Genomic DNA, 24,084 nt, shown 5'->3' with positions numbered 1-24,084 from the left:
TCATTGACAGCAAACTCCAGGACCACTTCTGAGAATTTGTCCAAGTGTCTGGAGCAAGTACATAATTGAATGATGAAGAGCTGTCCTAAATTGAATGGTGATAAAACCGAGGTGATGGTGATTGGAAATAATCCCTCCCTCTGGGACCAATTTAGCTAGCCCTAAAGTCTGGGGAAATGTCCTGTCCCAAAAGAGGAGGTAAGAAGCATAGGAGTTCCACTAGATAACGATCTTACAAAGGCATCTCAATCCAGGAAGGTAGCAGGGTCCTGTTTTGGACTGTTAGGAGCCCTTAGGAAGACAATTAAGTGGCTTTCAGCAAAAAAAGGCAGACAATAGTAATTGAAAGTCTCATCCTGTCACTGCTGGATTATGGAAACTACCTCTTCCTTGGCAGCCCAGAGTATGTCATCAGAAGGCTCATATTATTCAAAATGCCACAGCTAGATTACTGCTACGTATTCCTAGATCGCGGTCAGCACAGTTGGCTTTGGCCAGCCTGCACTTGCTATCAGTAAAAAAAGGATCTACTTTAAAAGTTATGTATTGATCATAAAGTAAACTACGCTCAGAGACCACAAATTCTCTGGCACCTAATCACTCCTTTTGTACAGCATGTGAATTAAGATCAAATAAACATTCGCTTTTGCCCTCCCCAGGATCATCAGAACCAGGAGTGGGCTCAGATCTTTTTTGACAGCTTTGGAATTCCAGTACTATTCAACTAAGAGCAAATTATGACTTGTTTTGTTGTGTTTAGTTTCAGAAAAAAAATAATGACCTATCTCTTCTCATAAACTGTTTATTTATCTGCCAGTTTCCCTGTTAGTGCTGGGAAGACCTTGTGTTTAGCTATGCACTTTACAAGCCTTTTTTGCATTGAAATTGACCATGGTGGGCATGCTATAATGAGCAGGAGTCTCACAACAAACTATGGAGGACAGGAGGGACGATTCAGGTGCACACACACGGAGAACAGAGGGCAGGGGAGATGTTGGAGGTGCAGAGGAATCAAGCTGATCTTGGAGGGCTGTCCAACATTGGCTGGGACAGTACGCTGATTATGGAGCACAAGATACAGATGGCAGGTGCACACTGATGGAGAATGGAGGGCAAGCGGATTGGAGGTGGTGGCAGTAGCAGCAAGCTTACCACAGAGGGCAGGCTGGCATAGACATGTGCAGAAAACTGACCACAGAGGGGCAGAGGGTGGGAGTCAGGTGCAGCAAGCTGAACATGGAAGGCAGGCCTTGATAGGCCAGGAAAGCCCAGTGGATCACATAGAGCAATAGGGAGGGTGCAGGGGAACACACATGGATAACTGATGGAGGGGGGTCAGGGTAGGAAGCTGACTACACAGGGCATGCTGGCATGGGCAGTACAAGAGACCAAGGGGGAAGGAAGGAAGGTGCAGGGCAGGCATGCATAGAACTTAGAGCAGATTCGAGGGATGGAGATGTTGACCCTGGAACCATGGATGGCAAACCAGCATGGGCATGTGTGGAAAGCTGGCCTTGAAGGGCAGGAGAGAGGAAACAGGAACACACAGATGGAAAATGGAGGGCAGGTGGGAGGGGTGCAAGGACAGGGGAAGCAAACTGACTATTTAGGGTAGGCTGGCATGAGCAGCAAACTGATCACAGTGGGCAGGAGGGAAGTGGCAGGAGCAAGCAGACTAAGAATGGAGAGAAGCAGGAGGGTGGCATGGCAGAGTCAGGAAGCTGACCACACAGGGCAGGCTGCAGAGTGTTGGCCACTCATTTGGGTTGTGTGGGCCAACCCCCCACTGCACCTGGCCCGAAAGTCATGTACATTTGGGAAGTTGGGAGAATAAGATTTGAAAAGAAAAATCACTGGGGAAAAAAAACAAAAGTTAAAGAGACATTATAGTTGGGTACAGTAATATGATCTCCACTTCCACCAAAAACAAAGGTTAAAGTGATGTTATAGTTAGTTGTTGAAATGAGTTTAAAACATACATTTATAAACCAATAAAACCACAGAACTTCACTAGTTGTAGTTAAGTGAACTTATTTACGCCAAACCATTCATTGCTTATGATCTTGCATATTACATCACTCATGGCATACTAAATGACATCACTGGCATCATTTACGACATCACAGATGACAGCATCTGAGCTACTGCTCCTAAATTTACTCTATAAACCTCCATATCATTTTAGAAAGCAAAGTAGGTAGTAAAGGGCCCACCTATATATATATATAGAATAGATTGACTTTATGCACATGCGTGCATGTCTGAAATAGAAATAATATGCTCTGGAGACAAGTCTGATTCACTGTGATAAAAGTTTAATGGTGTGCTGCTTAGAATGATACACAATTAAATTACATTATTAATTAATTATTGAACTATTTCAATTACAATAAACTTTTATTTAATTATTGAATTGCATTTAAGTTATTTAAAAAATATATATTTACCAAGTATGCTAAATATTAATTAGAAATGAAAATGCTAATGAGGGTGGGTATTTTTCCTAAAATGGTATTTAAAAAATATTATTTGAAAAATAAAAATCACATATTTATTTATATATTAATGTATTATTTAATAAACATTTAACTTAATTTGGTAATGTGATGTTACATTTTATTTTAATATTTCATATGTAAATTAAATATATATATTAAATATGTTAAATTGATTAACAGTTAGTTATATTGTGCATTAACATATGTTAAACATTTAAAAATAAATAATAATCTTTAATCATTTTCTCTATACTGTCCAAAGGGAGAACTCCATCTCTGTGGTGGAGATCTCCATGAAAGGGTGAAAAGTTATAAATAGTAAGCTTGCACTAATTATTTCTGTTGTAGTAGGCTCCATTTCGTGATTTAAGGAGAGGGAAATGCACACCTAAGTGTAAATCTTTACACAGAAAGGATGAATATAAAAAAGTGGAGTTACACCTAGACGTGTAAATATATGTACGCCTGCGTAAATATACACATGTATATTACATTTGTGAATCTTGACTATTGTGCCTTAACTATTGTTTATAAAAATATCACCCCATTGGATGCGATATTTGTCAGAGTATATTTTTTGCTACTGATATTCTGCCATACAGTCCCTTCTCCATCAGTCTGTGCCAGGGAATTTGCACAGGTAAGACGCTAAGCAGACCTATATAACTGCAATGTCACCATGATGAATCCAAGCTGCCTTGGATCCTATCTGTCCATAAATTAACAAATTGCTCATGTTAAGTTGTCATCATGCCCATATCTAGTGTCAGATTGGAGGTATATTTGTCAATCTGTCGGTTTTGCTTTCCATGCATGCAATGAACATGTATGGCATTTCCATGTCTTGTGTGTGACTCATACCATATTTTTAATTCTGGAAACTCTTCCTATTTTTTTCCATATTATGTTCTAGAAAATGCCATATACATACAGTTAAACAGTCTATCATGCTTTGTTATTTTACCCAAGTGATACAATATGAGGAACCTCTCATTCAATACAAACATTCAGGTCAACATATATGAATTATTATGAACGTGGGCACTTTATGCACCGTAGTTACACAATTCGCCAGAATGACCAAAAGCTCCCCATTCAAAACGCACACTCTGAATTAGTTTTGCACTGGCTTACGTACCAAACAGCTGTAGGCGTTCGGGGCCTTCGGATATGCGGTACCTGGAAGTCGCAATACAGCAGTGTCTGTGAACCGCGAGACACCTGAATCGTGAGGCTGCAGGCAAGGGGAAAACCTGCTGGGGCTAGTTTTACTGGAGCTTGCCAGTTTCTTGCTGCTGCTGGGCGCTGCTGACCTTCTTCAGGGTGCGGGGGGTGGGGGCTGGGGCGTGTAGCGTTGCTGTAAAGGAACAGTAAGTCAAGTGCTGAAGAAAAGAATGCTGATGTACAAAAGATTTCTTAAGCTCTAATAATTATTACAATCAAGACAATTATGGCCTCGTTTTGAGGGCCTCGTAATTCTCTTTGTGTTTAGTAACCAGAACTACTGGCTCTGTCAGACGTCCAACTAATTTGTGAACACCCTATATTCCACGTTTTTCACACAGTCTGCGTTTTCAAAACAGAAGAAATGTTCGGCTGCAAATCCTCATGAAAAATGAAAAAAAACACAGGAATAGTTTGAAACCGTAATTCCTGCATGTTTTTTCCTATTAACCTATAGTCAGGAGTAATCCTCCCCCCATTCCCCAGAAATAGAGGAATAATTAACGCCTGTGGTATCTGTAGTGTTCTGGGGGAGGGTCAGGTTTGGAGGAGAGGGCTGGCGTTAATTTCGGGCCAAAAAGCCACTTATTATGCCGACCCACGAAGCTTCAGGTGCTCCTATACTTCTCAAGTGAGCAATACAATGAGCTAAGGTCACATACACTGTGTTAAGCTTGGCAGCAGGACGGTAATGGCCGTACGGCTGAAAAGGCTTTAACCCCCCCCTGTAGTGTCCTACTGGACACGTTCTAGTGTTTTGCCAGCCACTCGGCTGAGGGCTGGCCTTACATCTACACCGCACACCCACCCAACACAGGCGTCACCAGTCAGGTGACCCTGCCAAGAAAAAGGGCTGGGCGCACATGCTGAGGCCAGTTTTCCAGAACCCTACCACTGTGTCTGCGTCGTCTGTGTCTACGAGTATGAGGGCCTAGGGCCCCAACACAACACTGGCGATGAGGGTAGACATCTCCATGTGGGCATTGGCAGCAACTTCGATGCTGCTCAATGGGGGAAGAGTTGCCTGTGCCCGATGAAGGAAGGGAATGGGAGCGCCATCCGGAACTCCACCAAGGATGAGTTGAGCCCGGGGGTATGAGGAAAGCCCCTCTGGCATTGAGGAATGCGGCCTGCAGCACTCCCAATACGGCGGCGGTCAAAGCAGAAAGTGCTACTGCGGCTGCAACAGCAGAAGCGCTATGGTGCAGACACGCACCACGAGGAAGGTGCATAGCATCCCACAGCACTGCCAATATGTTTGCAGTCGCCACAAATGATGCGTGAGATGCCCCCCGTGTTAGCCGAAGCGCGGGCCGCAGCGTGTGGGAAGGCTGCTGGAGCCGTGCATAATGTAGGTAATGGAGAAAATGCTCAGGGCCACCCCCTTTTAAATGATAATGCCAGAAGCGCGTGGCCCGCCATGTGCACGAAAGAACCTACGGCTCCGTATGAGGGGCAAATGGTGCTGTTGCACACTGAGAAATAAGGAAAAATGGCCTGTGCCGGCCGCCCCCACCTTCAGGAAGAGAACGCGGCCCGCAGCGCCAGGTATGCTCCTGCGGCTGAGCACCAGAAAAAAGTACTGCAGTGTAATTAGGTGCTTCCATGCACCAGCAAAAGAAAGAAAAATGGCCAGGGCCGTCCCCCCAGCTGCCCGGCAATAAGGCGAGAAGGCCATGGCACGGCCAGTAGCGTGGAGAAAGCTGCTGCTGCCACGTGGACAGAAGGTACATTGGTGCAGACACGCACCAAAATACAGTAAAATACGGTGGTGCAGACACGCACCAAAGAAATAAGATTCCAAGGGCCTCCCCCAACAAACTTCAGAAATGCGTGGAAGGAAGGGGAGAGGTGCTGACACGCACCTGAGAAGGATACAAGTGCCCGAAGCGCCCCCACACCGCCTCACTGAATATCTTGCAGTTTGCCTGCCTTTTCACCTCGAGGCTGGGTAAGAAAATGAAAACTTTCAAAACAGGAAAAAAAAAAAACAGAAGAAGAACAGAAGAGAGAAAAGTGGACGAAAGAAGAATGTAACCATTACCTGCAGCTTCTGCAGCCCCCTTCAGTCTGGTGAACTCCTCCCTGCAGCATGGCTCCTCTCCGGTGTCTGCCTTCAACAAACGAGGCACAAGAGGAAGAAAGACTGTCTTCCAGCTAGAAACAAGTGCAACACTGGCATCTAGTGGTACTGCACCCTTGTTTCTGCTTTAACAGGGAAACAAGCTGTGTTGAAGACAAGTCTACAGCAACACCCCGGAGAGTTACTGTACCAGAGCAACAGAGCACCTGTGGATGGAAACAGCGCTGAAGATGGAAATGATGAGTACGACGCTGCACAGAGAAGGAGAAGACTGCAGCTGTCCTAGCCAAGCTGCAATGGTGAGAAATGTATGTAAGTGTCATGTGAGGCACGAGGAGAGCGTGCATGGACTGCGCAGTCCCTGGCAGCCGTCCACCGCCACCGCAGAAAGAATGCCACATGCCCCAGCAGTGTTGGACATCAACGCAAGATAAGAGAGGGGCACGCCAGGCATCATCAAAAGTCACCCAGAAGGGAATGGGACAATGTCAGAGGTGCACAGAGAGCTGCGCCACCGAAACTGACAACACAGGCAGGAGCCCACGAAGATGGATGGAGACCAGAGAGCGTGACATAACGCCTGGGAGATGAGGCCGTGCAAGCCGGCCTTACTGCGACACAAGATGGCCACCGTTGGCCCATCACACAGCAGGTCGCGAGAAGCAACCAAAATTGAAAAGCACGCCCAGGTTCAAGCAAGACCTAGTGCTGCGACTGTGCTGCCTTGAGGCTCAAGCACTGCATCCTCAAGTGAAGAGGAGGTGGGAAAGGAAGTGACCCACCATCACTGCCCTGCAACGGGCCTGAGGCTAATCAAGGAGTGTCCTCCCCCACACTGCCTTAAGACGGAGTCGGCAGCAACTCGCAACTCGCAACAGGCAAGAGGAGAGTCGCATACCCTGAGTGGCACGATGCCACCACTGCAACATGGAGGAAGCACCACAACAAAGAAGAAGAGAGCGTGGCGTGACGCCACGCTGTGAAGAAGGAAGAGAGGAGATTGTGTGACAATACCTGTCACACCACAACACATGACGACCACAGGAGAACAAGAGCGTAAGATCACAGGGTGGATAGATGGAGGACTCGTGCCACAAAGGAAGAGTGCACCCACAGACAAGACAGCCACCGGGGTGCGGTGACGTCACTGGAGACAGCTCAGTGGGAGAACCAAATGTAAGAAGCCATGCGCAAACCACGTACTTACCCCACGCTTCACAGTGTGACCGTCCTAGCCACCTGTCACCGGCTGCTTAAAGCAGATGGCATCACTGCTAGCATCTGCACTTGACAAAAAGAAAGACTGCACTAGCTACGGCAATGTCCCTGCAGTCACCCCCACTCCAGCAACATCACTCGTCATCCAGGTCTCCGAATGGCAAGCACCATCATTGCCATGTGCATCACAGTATCCATCCAAGGAGCAGTTAAACAACTAGACTGGAGTCCTACACTGTTGCTTTGATGCTCTGAAGAACCAGTCAACCAATGACCACCTGCTCACCCTGCCTGTACCCTGCTCTCGGTGACAAAAGCGAGTTGTGACCTAGACCCATCTATCCCTGTGATTGCACAAGCAACTAGGTAGTGGCTCCTCAGAGGTCATGTAGCTGCCCTGACGTGGCACAAGAACAGCCCCAGCGCAGACCACAAGCAGTCCCGTGGCAACTGAAACAAGGGGCCTCCCCAAGCACGAGAGATGACTCGACATTGCCCCATCGATGAAGTCGAGGAGAGAGCAAGGCTGTGCAAAGGAGACTCCAACAAGTCACAGCACACCACAACTGTCTTCAATGAATTAACACAACACCAACTAGACATCTTCCTGGCAACGTGAGAGACAATTGCCCTGAGACCGTCTGAGAGCCCACCTACACCTGGTCCATGTTGGCAAGCGCACTGACTACGAAACATCCACCCTTCCGGTTGCACGTACGACTTAACCGTGGCTTCTGTCGGCGAGCCTGCAGCGGCCCGCAGATGGCCCACGTGCAGCCCAGCACAGTCCACGCTGGTCTCGTGGCAAACCCAGTGAAAGGGCCTCAAGGAAGTTCCAGAGTGAAAAATCCACAAACAAGAGGTGGTCTGGAAGCTGCTCCACCGACAAAGTATTAGGATGTACAAAGGTTTCAGAGGAGGACTTCATACCATCACAGATGTCATCAGTCTTCGAGGGATTAGCCTTCATGAAGTCAGGATGTCTCAAGAAGCATATTCGCAGAGGACACCACCTACGCTCCTGATGCACCCAATTCGACTGATGCACCCAATTTGACTGATGCACCCAATTCGAATGATGCACCCAATTCAAATGATACACCCAATTCGAATAAAGTGAACTGTATACGCCACCAGCCTCGCCACAAGTGCCCACAGGACTGAACCAGCTGTACCTGGCTAAATCATGGACTCGCTCAGAAGTGTTCGAGTGCTCCCAGCTGTACCTGTCCCCTGCAATACTGTGGCCTGCCTTTTCAAGGCAGAGAGACTGATGGTGGTGTTTTTGTAACTGTGTTTTATTTTACAGGTTGGACTTTGTTTTGTTCCTCAATAAAGTTTGGGAGGAATGTAGTGTCCTGCTGGACACGTTCTGTTTTGCCAGCCACTCGGCTGAGGGCTGGCTTTACATCTACACCCGACACTCAAACAACACTGGCGTCACCAATCAGGTCACCCTGCCAATAAAAAGGGCCGGGCGCACGTGCCCGAGGCCAGTTTTCCAGAACCCTACCACTGTGTCTGCGTCTTATGTGTTTGCTAGTATGAGGGCCTAGGGCCCCAACATAACACCTCCCCACCAACGGCCGTGTCTCTTAGCAAGGGCTGATGCAACTTCCATGACGCATACACAGTTCTTGAGCTACTGGCGGATGGGCTGGACAGGGGATAACCCCCTATCTCAACCTCATATGACAAATTCACAGGTGTTTAAAAAACGCATTTTATTGTTAACAAGGCTTAGTGTGCTCAATGGTTCCCCCTGGGTCCCCACTCTGCTTATTCCTTACATTTGTAAATTACTGTTGCTGTCACAGCGGGCGAATGCTTTTCTTCAAGAGTAATGTTAGGTATATAAAGAGGCTGAAAGTTTGATGCAGGATCTGCAATTCATTAGTGTCCTTCCTCCTCCATCCCTGATTCATGAAATAATAGAAATAGTTTAATTTATATCGGAAACACCACTCGCCAACCATGAATAACATGCTGAGTTACTCAGAGTGTCTGGGAATATATCCTGCATTCAGACAACTCCCTCTTCATTCTCACCGATGGCTCTTCTCTTGCACGCTCTCCCTGCACTGACAGCAATCACACTGCACTTACACTGCTCACCATGCACTGAAGCCGTTCACCCTCCTCTTATTTTACACTCACATACGCGCAATGCTCAACCTGCACTTACATGACACTCATATCACCTGTCACACTCACTGCTCATCCTGCAGTCTCACAACTCACCCTGCACTGTATCTCAAATCGTACCACTAGTTTCAAGTGTCAAACTTATTTTATTATGCATAATTAATTACAATATTTTCATATAACATCTGCTATTCCTGTAATATTAAATGATTTGACATAAATATGGCACAAAATTTTAAAGTTTGCAGTTCAATACATATTAAAAATTGATCGGTTATTAAGATGATCTTCTGAGTCCTTATGTTTTTGGACCACTTTTGTTAAAATTTTAGTGAAACGGCAATGTAAATGTGAACGAGGAAAAAAAAAACAAGCAATAACAACTTGTCTACACATGTGAATACCTCTCTTTCTAAAGATGTCTTCTAAAAAGGCTCTCCTATCCATTCAAATTTTAGACCAAAAATACAGTAGATGGACCAAGTCTTCCACACCAGACCTGCATGAGAGGCAACACTTTGGTGATTCTGATTGCAGACAAGGCAAGGTAGAAGAGAGGGTAGGGAGGTGACCAAAATGAAACCTCATAAATTTCAGTTTTAGATACAGAGCTCATCCTGCCATCAGGTATTTCTGCGGTTTAAGGATTTTATAATACTTTAATATCATCCTCTCATTTAATCTTTATGCTAGGACAGCCTTGTCCTCATGTAGCGAAAGTTTACTCAAGGAGGGATTGGTTGCCTATTTAAAGACTACAGTAGAGATATTTAAATCCCATAATGGCTGTGCACCTATTGTGTTGATGGCAGACTCTAAATATATCCTGGCATGTGCTTTTTAGTTTCTTGACAGTAGTACTAGATTCCTAGTCAGTTCCATTTGCAACCACGTGGTCAGTGCAATAGGAGAGAGAGTGAATTGAGGTTGTGGGATGATGAGGGAGGGGAGATTAGGGCTGAGGCTTTGATAGATGGTGCAGGATTTAGGATTATTCTAAGGCTGTGGGGATGAGCTGGGAGTCTGGTACAGGAGGAGAAAGCAGGCAAGGGCTGCAGAAGGAGGAAGCAGTGGCAACAGGTTAAGGGTGAAGCAATACAAGAGAGGCTGTGAGTGATGAGGGAATAGACTCAGGTTTTCAGAACAACTGTGTGTTGTGGATGGGGAAGTAGCATTGGCTCCAGAGGTACTTTTTCATATTTTACCTAGGCTCCCTGGCCTGCATAGTGGTCTGGGTTTTTCACTGCTGCTGCAGCCATGACATAGATCAGCTTTTGGGCCCTGTTGGCCTGCATAGTGCAATGATCTGTGGAGTCAGGCACCACAGTGGAGAGTTGTCTGATGTAGGACTCTGGGGCTCAAGCACCAACAATATTTCAGCTGACAGGCTGGGGTTCGTGAAAACACACCAAAGCCTGGGCTCTGCATGGGAACACAGGCACCAGCATGAAGGTTTTCTGTTCACCTTCTCAATCCAGACACATTCATTTTCTGCTGCTACACAGCGTGACCCAAGAAGAGCCGAAGGTTGCAGGTGATGCTATAACATTGGTCTTACAGCCCCTTGGACTGTCAATGTAGTAGGCAGTCACAAGTGTAGCAAGCTCTAAAGTTTTAGAGGAGTTTGAATGTTTGGCCCTTATCACTTCAATTCTAACATCTGTTCATGAAATGCAGTCTTTACCCTTTCACCTCTTCATAGATTCATCTTTGATTGTTTCCAAAATAAAGCCTGAAAATCACAAACTGAAACTTGTTTTTAAAATGTGTACATAGTTGCCATTGTATTGTTTGACACCTTCAGCCAGCCCTGAAATTCCATTCACCACAATGTTTCTTTCTGGCAGATATAGTTTTTTTTTTACATAGTAAGTTGAGTCGAAACATCCTAACATGCAAAGTGTTACTGGATAAAGAACCATGTTTGTCAAAGGAATCAAGCATTTCATAAGATCAGTTGCATGCTGTGAAATTAATTTTTAAAAAGTGTATTAGTTAAAGTCCAATAGTGAAACTGCTTGATTTATATGTGAAACCAAACATACCCTGTACAGCTATTTTAAGGAATTGCACATTTTTCATTCACATCATACTGGTAACAAGCATTGACAAGGGCAATTGTTATGATTTGTGAATAATGTACAGAGAAAATGTTTTGACTAAACTTCAATAAATGGCAAGAAAGCTATAGCAGGGCAGCAAAAGCGCAGGTCTTTCTCCCACAATACAAGCAGTGTGAGTGGGAGTGTATGTCCGTACAGATGTGTATGAGTACGACAGAGTACAAATGTAGGTAAGAGAACAAGAGATATAGTGAGAATGAGTGTATGAAACTGAGTGTGTAAGAGAATGAGTGTCAATGAAAGATTGTGACTGTGTGTGAGTGCGTGTGTGGTATGTCTGCAAGTGTGCTGCCGGTCTGGCATACTGGAGGTTATTCTTACCTTATGGATAAGGGCACTAGTGGCATATGTATGTGAGGTGTTAGCCATGGCAAAAAGCACACCTTGACATGCTGCATATAATTCTTTGCATATGGGGTACATCCATAGAAAAATGCTGGAACTGACATTTGAGGCCCTTGTTGTCATCAGACCTTGTACTCATTTTATAGGGGGAGTGCTGATAGCAAAATTCTTACCCTTCTACACCAGAGATAATTTTGGGGATACTCATGACTACTAAGGAGAAATATCCATGGCAAAAGTCTGGCACTGGTATACTTTATGTAATCCTTGATATGGGGGGCTCACCCACAACAAAATGCAGACCTTGACATAGCGGAAGTAATTTCTGACTTATGAGATTTGAAAAAAAAGGGATCTACTTTTAGGAAAGACCAGGATTCTCTTGTGCACCAAGAAAGTACTACAATATTTCAGAATGCCCTTTTAGGATCTGTAGCATTTTATAAGATTTGACCCTATGTTTTAAAATAGTTGTTGGGGGAGAGATCCAATTTCCCTGAAATCAAGTACAATAAGTCTGTTTACTTGAATTGCTCGCATGAATTCGGGGAGAGGTATCTCACCCACCACCTACAATAATCTTTATCCAGCACTAATGAGCAAAATTGGCCACTTTGAAAGTGGGAACATACTTATTAAGAAGCTCCATTCTCCAATATGATTAGCCTATCAATAAAAACATAGGCCACAATGTAGTTAATGCATGCAGTGAGCATGTAATGATGCTTTAGCAATGTTATTACACCTATAGCATGATAGATGAGTCTCCATTGCAAACCGCCACCTCAATGCCTTTTTCAGGTCACTGCATCCCTCTCTTGAGCCAGCAGAAGTAGGACAGGCACTATTTTTTAATGGCACAACCACCTTTCTGCCCAATCAATACTGTACTCAAGAAAGTCACCATGTGAACGATGGCAATCCCCTTTCTCAGGTGTGTTTCTTAAAGCTCTATTTCATTTGATCACATAAGGTCAGATGACCACTGCAATGTGAAGCAGATCTAAAAAGTAAATCTCTGAATCTTAAATGTTCTCAAACTCCCCCATTAACTTTAAGTAAAGAGCACAGCCCTATACACTTATCTTAACTTTTCCAGACTACTACAAAGAGTTTCATCATGATGGAGTTTTACCAGATGTTAATGCCTGGCATTTGACCTCTATATTTGAAGCACAGCAAATGTTAAGAAATAAAAAGAAAATGTAAAGTCATCTTCATTGCTCATTCTGAACTCCAGCATGATTAATTTGGTGCTTCTGCTGTACCCAAACATACCTCAGACCTGCCTCTGCAGTGTCTGTGTGTGCAGTTTAAACTCCCACTTGCCAGGCCTAACCCTTCAATTTTCATACATGTAATGCACCCCTAAGGTAGGCCCTAGGTAACCCCATGGGCAGGGTGCAGTATATTTTAAAGGTGAGACATGCACTGATGTGTGTTACATGTCCCAACAGTGAAATACTGCTAAATTCAGTCTTCACTGTTGCAAGGCCTATCTCTCTCATAGGTTAACAAAGGGGCTGCCTTTAAATAACTTTAAAGTGCAGATTCCCTTTGAGAGCAGATAAACATAAGGAGTTTAAGGTCTCAGAACTCACAATTTAAAAATACATATTTTAGTGAAATTGGTTTTTAGATTATTATTTTGAAAATGCAACTTTTAGAAAGTAGGCATTTTCTTGCTTAAACCATTCTGTGACTCTGCCTGGTTGTGGATTCCCTGTCTGGGTCAGTTTGACAGTTGGGCTGTTTGTGAATCCCTCCAGACAGTGAGACAAAGGCCTACTTTAAAGGCAGAAAGGGATATAAGTAGTGGACCCAAAACCACAGAGTTTAGATTTCTTCAAGATCACTTCTGTACTCAAGATGAACCTCTGCCAAGAAGGAGAGCTGAAGAGCTAAGGAGGAGTGCTGCTCCTGCCTGTGACTGTGCTTGGTTGGGCTATCCTGCAGTTGCTGCTTCTGCTTGTGAAGTTGACAGAACAAGAGCTGAAAATCTACACACAGAATGGTGTGCGGGGACATTTTCGATGCACCATCTGCAACGCGGCTGATAAACAACACACCGCCGGTTTCACGGCTAAAATCAACCCTCCACCTGTATCGCAGCTGGGAGATCGATGCATCGCTGTTGGAGAAACGACACGCAACACCCGCTTGCGGCTGCTGATAATGACACAAACCCAACACAGCGTGGTTTTCTAACACCTTGCAACCGTATTTTCCACGCATCGTCTATGGGCGTCAAAGTCAACCCGACTCTGCACTGATACGAGGTGCCCCGTCTGGAAATCGACACATCGCTCTCTTGCAAAGGAGAAATGACGCCAGGCCTCCCTTGCGAGGAAAGAATCGATGCATCGCCAACTTTTCCGATGCAGGCTCGCCCGTGCGGCTTTATTTTTGCTGCAAATCAGGTACTTTGTGCAAAATCAACGCTTCCATTGTTTTACATGGAGTAAGACTCTTATTCTTTTGAAAATACATATTTTAACGTGTCTATATTGGATTTTTGTCGTTTTTGGTCTTGTTTGATTTAGATAAATATTGCCTATATTTCCAAACTGGTGTGGTGTCCATTTTGTAGTGTTTTCACTGTATTACTGTGTGTGTTGGTACAAATAACGTACACATTGCTTCTGAGTTAAGCCTGCCTGCTTGTGCCAAGAGACCAAGGGGCGAGTGGGGGTTAACCAGGTGTGTTTCTCCTTTGCCCTGACTAGAGTGAGGATCCTTGCTTGGACAAGGTGTAACCTGACTGCCAACCAAAGACCACATTTCTAATAATCTGCTATCGCAAGACCAGTTTTTGAAAATTTGAGGACAATTGGAATATCCAGTTAGAGGTAAAGCAGCTTTTGCTAAAGTTAGTTTTGAAATGTTTTTACTGCTGGAGGTCAGGATCAAGACTGAAACCTACCTTAAAATCATGGTATCTTGAAGATCACTTGCTCATTGTTTTCCCACTTTGAGATTTTCAGCCTGAAATTAGAAGCTACTGCAGAAATTATTTAACTTCCAGGAGCTCTTTGAGGCTACAATATCCATGCATGCTCCATCAAACGGTTTTACAGTCTGAAAAAGTTTCTATTTCCAAAGATAAAAGATTACTCCAATGAACCTCTAGGCTGTACCCAACCCTTGCTACTTCCTGGTAGACCTAAAAAGGTTTCAAGAACCCATTGTTTTCTATGGATGATTTTTTATATGTTCTTTCAAAATGGATAACTCCTAATCCCTTTTGTCATTATTACTTTGAAGTTGACATTGCTTGTTATTTTTTTATTTTTTAAAACAAAATTTGGTGTTTTTTTTATCTGATTTATTTCTTGCTTTTAATATTTTTCCGGTGCTATTGTTGAAAACACATGCAAATTCCCTGAGGAAAGCCTGCTACTTAATCCAAGGTCCAAAGGGTAAGCCCAGGATTCCTCACAGAGTTTCCTTCTGCTTTTTGGTTGCTAAATTGTTTAACTTTATCAGTGCTCAACTGCAGCTTGCATCAAAACTAAGTTCTCTCTCCCTTATAATTATCATTCCAGCTTCCTACAGCACTTGCCTAGTTTTCACATACTTTCATGGTGTGCCAAATAAGTCTCATCCTTCCCAAGAGTGTTGGGCATTTCACTGGTAAGAAACCCAGTGAAAATATGACAAAAATACATTTTGCATTCCGGTCTCTTAGAAGGTGTCTAAAAAACCTTGGCCTTTTTAGGCAGTTGTAATAAACCGTGTTTGCATTCTGACTTTATCTCATCTGATGGCATATTTTTCCACATTTACCTTGCACTTGCATTGATTTCTCTGCACTGTCCTTTGAAGGTAGGTTTTGAGACACTTATTATGACTGAGCAGTTACTTGGAGATGCTATTGTAAAAAAATAAACAAATCACAAAATCTTAGTCGATATATAGTATAGCTAGCTGAGTTAGATAGATTTCAAAGGACCAGACATGGGCTACTGCTCAATTTACAGAAACCTTTCAGGCTCAGACACAGACCATTGATACATGAGTAAAATACGCAAATTTTGCAGGCTATCGTCTGAGACTATACTAGTGATGATAGTGCCATAAAAATATAATTAAATGATGAAATGCCTTTACTTCAGACTTGAAAAAAGAGCCATAACAGCCATGCAGCAAGTGTACTCTTGCATCAACATAAGAACATCAGCATACAGGTGCTCATTCCCCGTTACGGGGAAATAATGATGCTAAGTTATGTGATGTTTCCCTCGTGCATAGATATGTCAGCTCAAGTAGCACTGAATAGGTTCTCCTATTTTAAGCTGCAAAAAATAGGACCTGATTTAAGGAAAGTGGCGCTGCACCCAATGCCTCTTTCCTTGAGCCCCTTAGCGGCCCCCTAACGCCACCATGTATACGTCGTATCTAAAATACGGTGCACCATGGCAGTAGTTAGGGAAACTAGCATCCAAATCTTTGACGTTAGTTGGGAGCTTTGTAGGATTAGCATAACAAATGTTGATGCTAATCCTGCAAAGCCCATTGAGGCCCATTTAAAACACAGATGTGCCTCCTTTTAACCCCTGCTCTGAGCAGGTGTTAAAAGTGCCAAAAAAATGATGCAAAGAAATCTCTTAGATTTCTTTGTGCCATTTTTTCGGCCCCTCCAATGGGGGAACGCCCTTTTTGAATATATTATGCCTGGCGCAGGCATAATGTAGCACAAAGTGTTCCAAAGTGGTGCAGTGCATGCATTGCGCCACTTTGTAAATTTGGTTCAATTATTTTGTCCTCGTTTGGCGACATTAGCGTAAAGAAATGGCGCTAATGTGGTGCAAGTAGGCGCTAGGGGCTCTTAAATCTGTCCCATGGAGTCCTATGGTATTTCTCAGCAAAGGTGTTCCCAGATATAAGCTGACAAAGTTTGTGCTGGGACAAAGCATTGGGTCAGTTTGAAATTTTCTAATGCTGATTTTTCCCCAAGTTGGTGCTATTCTACAACTTGTAATGAGGCCTAATGTGTCCCATCCCCGCATAGGTTATCACACAAATATGAGTTTGAATAGATCATAGAAATTGATATTTCTTTCCCTGAACATTAGTTTGGCATATTACGAAAATATATACATTTTGTGTCCAACTACTAGCCATTTGTCTGTGTAAATAAACTATTTTAGCAACGCAAAAAGATGTCTAGCAACACAAAAACATGTGTTGCTGTAGTCACCCTAGGTGGGAGGGTGCGTCTAGACGTGTGTCCCATGTTCACTGTGCCAGTGGATTGAAGCTAGCTTGGCTGATGAGGCATGCTACCCCAAAACCAGTCTCAGGATTCTTGCTTTGTCCAGGGAGGACCTGACCTGGTAGTTCGGGCTGGACTGTTCCGACGGGGAGCGGGACCAAGATGGATTTGCATATGCTGGGTCCAAACTGGGATGGAGTTGTAAAAAAAAATGACAGATTTAACCCAGATCTGTGACTGTTAGTGAATGCTTGACAATGTTCAGAATTCTATCCATCAATTGTTTGTGTTGCTATAGTTGACTTAAGTGGGAAGGGTATGCCAAGATGTGGGTCCCCTGCTCACTGTGCTAGTGGGTTCAAGCTAGCCTGGCTGATGAAGGGTTATACCCTGAAACTGGTCCCAGGATGTTTTTTTCTTGTCCAGGGGGGACCTGGTCTAGCAATTTAGGCTGGACTGATCCCACGGGGAGCAGGGTCAAGACTGATTGGCATATGGCTGGGTCCAAGCTTGGGTGGCATGGTAAGCAAGTTATGTATTTAACCCAGATCTGTGACTGGGGTGAATGTTTGACAATGTTCAGCCTTCCATCCCTCATCTGTATGTTTTGCTATAGTTGCCCTAAGTGGGAGTGGTATTCCCAGACATGGGTCTCCTGCTCATTGTGCTACTGAATTCAAGCCAGCCTGGCAGATAGGTATGATCCTTTGAAAATTGATACAGGATGCTTGTTTCTGGTCCAGGATGCATGTTTCTGGTCCAGGGAGGAAATGCCCTGGCAGTCTGGATTGGACTGTTCCCCTGGAGAGCAGGATCAAGAATAATTTGTGTATGGCTGGGTCCAACTGGGGGGAGGGATGAGTAAAAAAACAAAGGATTTAACCCTGATCTGTGACTGGGGTGAACAATGCTCAGCATTCTACTCATCATCTTTTTGTGTTGTAATAAACTATTTTTGCCAAACAATAGATTGTCATTTCCCAGAATAGAAACTGTGGACATTCTGCAAAATCCTGGTCACTCATAAACTGCGTGAGTGCACTTGTGTGAAAAAGCTCACTATTTAACTAGTTTTGCTCATAGTTGTAATAATCAGCACATACTAAGTATAACTACCAAATGGGAGCTTGGATTGGAGGCAGAAAAGGAGAGGATATCAGGTGAGGAGCTAATCAAGTAATCATATCGAAACAAGCTACACAAAAAGTGTTAGTCCAGCCCTCGTGCCTCCCATTGCCAATCCCTCTGAGCTCACCTAGACAGCTATTAGTCCACTAGTGTGGTATGCTCAACTATTGGGTATCGAGGAGGTAGAGAGTGCACCAGCAAACTATTAATTTTCACCATTCTTTCAGGCCTTCCATGAAGGATATGAAAGCCATCTCTTAAGTAAATATGCATGTTTTAAATCTATTGAGGGCCAGATTTACAAGGCCCATTGCACAAGGCGGCACAGCAAGTGCCTTGCTGCACCACCCCACACCACACGAAAGGGCATAAATGTACCGTAACTACAAGATACAGTGCATTTCTGTCCTCCCCCTGTGCTGTGCACAAATTGCTGCCATGCACCAATGCAGGCACCTTTGCACCATGGTGCAACGATGCCTGCGATGTAGGGATGATTGTTTTTGTGCAGGAAAGGACATCTTCCTGCTCAAAAACAATCAATAAACACAATGAAAGTGGAAAAAGCGGGAACAAACGGGAAGCAATAAAGATATTTCTCTCTGTTGTGTCACCCTAATCCCCCCTGGTGTGGCATAGGCTTTTGGCACATTCCCAGGCTTGCAAACCCTTGTAAGTGTGGGAATGCATAAAAATCCATGGATGTTGCTTGGGAACACCCACACAGCACCCATGGAAACGCCTCCCTGACCCAAAGTAAGGCAACGCAGTGACTTGCACTGAATTGCCTTACTCTATATCTACAAGGTCATGGAAAGGCATGCAAGGCTTTGCGTGGCCTTGTTGATATGGTTCAGCAGCCTCTGCCGCTGGTGCATCACAAAGGGTAATGCACCGGTGCCACAGGCCACTTGTAATTATGAGTCTGAGGCCCATATTTATACTCTGTTTGCGCCGGATTTGCGTCATTTTTTTATGCAAATTCGACGCAAACTTAACTCCATATTTATACTATGACACTAGACCAGTCTAGCGCCAAAGTTATGAAGTTTGAGTCATTTTTTTGTACCTGAAAACCTACCTTGCGCTAATGACATGCAAGGTAGGCATTCCAGTGCAAAAAATTACTCTAAGGCATGTTCGCCTTATTTATCCTCTGGTGACAAAATGACACACAGGAGGAGGCAGGCCTTAAAACTTGGCGGCCAGCTGGGTTTGCGCCGTTTTTTAACGCCTGGGTCAGGGCAGGCATTAAGGGACCTGTGGGCTCATTTCCATGGTCAGAGACCATGGAAGCAGTCCACAGGTGCCCTTCCCTGCACCCAGGGACACCCCCTGCCACCCTCGCAAAGCCCTGGAGGATACCCACGGGTGGGGGACCCATCCATGGTGAATGCAGGTAAGTGCAGGTAAGTATATATATATCTATATTTTTTTTTTTGGCATGGGGGGCCTCACTTGGGACCCTTTACATGCGACTGTGCCCAATGGCAATGCCCATGCAAGACAGGAGTCATTTCCATGGGGGTTGTGCGTCAAAAAATGGTGCAAGTCAGGTTAGAGCCAATATTTTTTACTCTAACCTCACTTACACCATTCTTTGGCGCACAACCGCCAGTCTTCCCTTCGCCTCTGCTGCCCGGTTGCCGTCCTTTATTTTGACGCAAACCAGGCCGCAGCGCTGGCTAACGTCATTCCATAAATAAGACACCCGGCTGGCTCATTGGAATGGCGTTAGCTGGCGGTAAATTTTTTGACGCAAATCTGCCCAAGCGCTGATTTGCGTCAAAAAGTATGAATATGGCCTGAGTTTTTTAGGTGACCAACTGAGGCTTCTGTTTTGCAGTTCAGGAGTTCCTTTCTTACCTCCAATAGTGCTTTCCTATTTCAATTAGTGTCTCAGTTTAGAATAGGAAAGATGAGCACCCGAAGCCCCTCCTCAAATCCTGCAGCCTATTTGTTGCCATCAGACTCAGCATCCTGTATGCCACTCTCTCTAAAATGATTTGCCTTGCCACACCAGCCACCTTTTCAACAGCTCTGATGGTGTGTCACTTTTCTGGCACATTAATACGGAATAACAACTGGCCCATAAACATTAATGGGCGATCATCATTAGGCACTGCTTCTAGTCTAGACTGGTTGTTGTTGGGAACCTTTGTAGTTCTATTCTGTATGTGAAGTATTGCTCTCCTTTTTATTTTTTAAATAATTTATGACAACATAGAAGTGGCCTCCGAATAATCTGTCATTGGTCAGCCAGGTTTAACAACATTTGCCTTCTCTGTCTTCATTTAGATATCACCGGATGGACGCTTAGTGAGCCGATCCAGTATATCATCCACCCCTCTCTTATCAGCAACGTTATTCGGTCGCTGGTATGATAAGGACCCCCCTGCGAAGAATAATGCCTCGACAAACAATTACAGTAATGATATGCTCATATTAACAATTTATGCTGCCATACAAAGTCTCATTTTTTATGTTGCGAACTTATAAAGCAATTAATTATTCACTGAACATTCAATGTATTCCAGCACTACAGTTCATGTGATTGTAGAATGATCTGTAAAGACAAATGTAGTATATATTTAACAGCGATATAAAATGCTGTGTTAAGTTGTACATGTCCCTATTTCTTAATTTCCCAAAAATCGTTTTTTGCTGAATTACAAAAATAATGATATTTTCACTAATGTTATGTCAGTGGCAATGGTTTCCATCTACAACACAGTTCTACGAGTGTCTCTCCGCTGTAATCCTTCCATCAAATTCAGACAGCTGTAATACTCATTGCCATTTTAGAAAGGTGTGTGAGGAGAAACACAACAGTGGTCTTCTATTTCGTTGATCCATGTCTGAGTGCGTCAAGACTGACTAATCCTAATTCTGAGTAGCTTGCATGCCTGTCATAATTCCAAGTTCTCTGTTTGTGTATTATAGTCAAAGATAGAACTAGTCAACCAAAGTAATTGCAACCTATTATCTTTCTCTGTCACTCCATGCCATCTACACCTCACTTTCCTAACCAAGCTTTTGTGCTCTGTTATTTCCATTCCACTTTATAATGTCATGTTAATAGTTCACATCATCTGCTGTGTGGGTACCACTTTGCAGTAAATTCATATTCCTAAACCCTCTACACATTTAGTCATATTTACTTTACCTCTACTTGATTTCTTTATCAGGGATGCCTTGTGTTGGGGGGGGAGGTTTAAACGATGGTGCATGCTGCCCACTTTATTAAATCTTTTATGTGTTTTATCTTGCTTCACGGTTTTCATCAATACCTCCTCTGCCACTGCCCATTCCTGCATGTCCTTTACCTATACATTGGCTGTGGGCTCCAGAGGGTTTATCAACTCAATGGCTACATGATGCTTTGCAATCATTGGCCTCAGTATTGCAAATTTATATTTCATGTTTCTTCCTTCTGGTGTGTGAATCACTCTTTAAGTTCTGCTTCACTTTGAGAGCAGAGAGGTGCATTTTGTCCATCACTCCATTCTAGTATTTTATTATTATTACTCTGCATTTCCACTTCATATGTAAACATCCCTGTAGTTACTCAACCACGGTTTGGGGGTCATTATGAACACGCCGTGTTCATGCTGGCTGTCTTTCTATTGACCGCCAGCCCCCCTGGGACCCCGCCAGATGTATAATATGCATTCTGGTGGGCCGGCGGACGGAAACATTGTTTCCTCCCGCCGGCCAAGCAGAATGCCTGGCCGTGACATTGCCGGGGGTTCCACATGGAGCCTCCGTCAATGCCTCTGTGCGGTGGGTGCAGCTGCACCCGTCGCGCAGATCACTGCCCGTAATCGGGCATTGGCAGTGCAGGGGGCCCCAGGGGGGCCCCAGAGCACCCCTTCTACCAGCTGAAAGGCTGGGGGAAATGGGATTATTATCCGAGGGGCAGCAGCGTTGCCCTGTCGGATAATGATGCCGTCCACCGTCAAGCTGCCTGACGGAGGCCGCCTGGCGGTGGAGGAGGCCCTCCCTGTCTTTATTATTTGGCAATCTGGGCCACCATGCCGGATGGCGGGATTTTCCGCCACCGCCGGCATGGCAGCCCAGACCGCCAAGTTCATAATGAGGGCCTTAGTCTCCCCAACTTTTCTGAGGTTAAGGACCACATTTATACTTTTTGACGCAAAACTGCAGTAACGCAGTTTTGCGTCAAAGATTTTACTGCCGGCTAACACCATTTCTTTGCGCCGTGTGGGCATCAAATTAATACTTTGATGCATGGCGGCGCAAACCACAGGGGTGAGTATTTTTTTTTAACTCAAACCAATGCGTCACATCGTGAAGAAAAACAACGTTAATGCAGCGAAAATGACTGTGAGCCGGTTTACGACGTTGCAAACCGGAAATGCTCCATTTGTTGACGCAATAGCATAAAAAAGCGGCGCAAACACAGCAAAATGTGCTAAGGAGAGCCAAAATGGATCCCAGATGCTTGCACAGACCCAAGGAAAATGACAAGAGATCAGGAACCAGCCAGGACGACCCACACAAGACCCAGGACAGGAAGAAGAAGAAAAGAAAGTGTGGCTTCAGTGCAGAGGAGCAGGAAATTCTGGTGAAAGAGGTGACGGAACACCAGCACCAATTGTTTGTCACCTCAAAGTTGCCAATTAGTAGGAGAGAGGTGATATGACAACAAATTGTTAACAAATTGTTGACAAGATCAACAGTGTGGCAGAAGTACGGAGAACAGTCATCAAGTGCAAGAAACTCTGACATGACTGCAAGCGCAGGACCAAGGAAAGCATGGCCAGGAACAGCGAGGCAGCAATGCAGACTGGAGGTGAGAGTCCAGCACCGCAGGAGGCCCTGGACCACATGGAGGAGATGGTGGCAGCCATCATCCCTGAAGAGATCGTCACAGGGATTCAAGGACAGGACAGCGCAGTCTACCAGGAGACAACGCAGATGCAGGGTAAGTCGTATAGGGAACTAAAATGCCTAATTGTTAACTGCAACCGGGGGGGGAGACACATCCACTACACAATGCATGGAAGTCATGATACTCAGGGAGTGGCATGGTTAAAGGAGCACGGTACAGGGGCATGGCCCGTTCAGAGGAAACCTGGGGCACAGTACTACACTACACCAACAACCTTTGCATGGGGGTATGCTGCTGTGCCAAGGATGTTGGAAAGGTAAAGCCAGGCCAGGAGAGTAGGGTACAACGTAAAACTGGCATGCTGTCACACGTCAGCCAGTATTCTCCCTACATGAACTAGGACCCAATTAACAACCTCTGCCCATATCTGCAAGTGGAATTTAACATTGACAACAGTTGACATTACCACCTCTGCTGTGTGTGCAGGTCAAGTAGCTAATGGCAGTAACGTCCCCATGGACCAACACATCCAAATTAGAGGGTTCGGAATAACAACATTATCAATCCCCTGAAATCAATACAAATGTTCCAATCCTGTCAAATGTGATTGTCCATAGTTGCTACAAACATTAGCCATTGTCATAAACATAATGAGGTAGACAGCACTAATGTCATACCCATGCTGCATATGTCAGGGTCCACCCTGTGCCTGGGTCACAATGCAACATCCCAAATGTCATACTGCTCAGACAACAGCATTGAGGGGGAGGACATATGTAACTGGTTACAGAAATACACCCGCACAGTCATAGGAGGAAATGGAACACTGCTAGGACCATCAGTGCAATCCAATGTAGCACACATTTCCCAACATCAGCAGTACACATTACCAATGCTGACATCCGTACCGTGCCATACCAATGCTGTACATAGTATATGCTAGATCTCAGCAACATATAGGTGGATGTGAAATATCAGAGACTGGGGCAGTTCCAGAATGTTAAGTGTGGTTCTAGTGCCATCAGAACACCCACAGCCAGTGAAAGGCCTCACCATGAGAATGGAAGTAGACAGAGGGTTGAGTAGGACAAGAATGTGGCAATTCACAATTTGGCCAGAACCAACACCTAGAGGATGTGATGCTGACACGTCCACAAACTGACCACAATACATGTGACATGCAGGTGGGGCATAGGCCTGGGAGAATGCTAATATGAAAGACAGGAACAATGAACAGGAACCAAGATCAC

At 44.6% G+C, this 24,084-nt stretch overlaps 1 protein-coding gene across 1 annotated transcript in view; it reads left to right on the top strand.

Annotated features, from left to right (window-relative positions):
- LOC138296245 (pantetheinase-like) overlaps window positions 1–24,084 on the top strand; it is a 289,635-nt gene that overhangs the window by 247,990 nt on the left and 17,561 nt on the right. The window contains exon 7 of the mRNA XM_069235173.1: window positions 20,278–20,407. Within this exon, the coding sequence (XP_069091274.1) occupies window positions 20,278–20,407 (130 nt within the window). The remainder of the gene's footprint in view (window positions 1–20,277; window positions 20,408–24,084) is intronic.

This window comes from Pleurodeles waltl, chromosome 5 (assembly GCF_031143425.1).
Source record: "Pleurodeles waltl isolate 20211129_DDA chromosome 5, aPleWal1.hap1.20221129, whole genome shotgun sequence".
NCBI lineage: Eukaryota > Metazoa > Chordata > Amphibia > Caudata > Salamandridae > Pleurodeles > Pleurodeles waltl.
The sequence above is the reverse complement of the archived record's forward strand: the minus strand, read 5'-3'. Positions and strand labels throughout refer to the sequence as shown.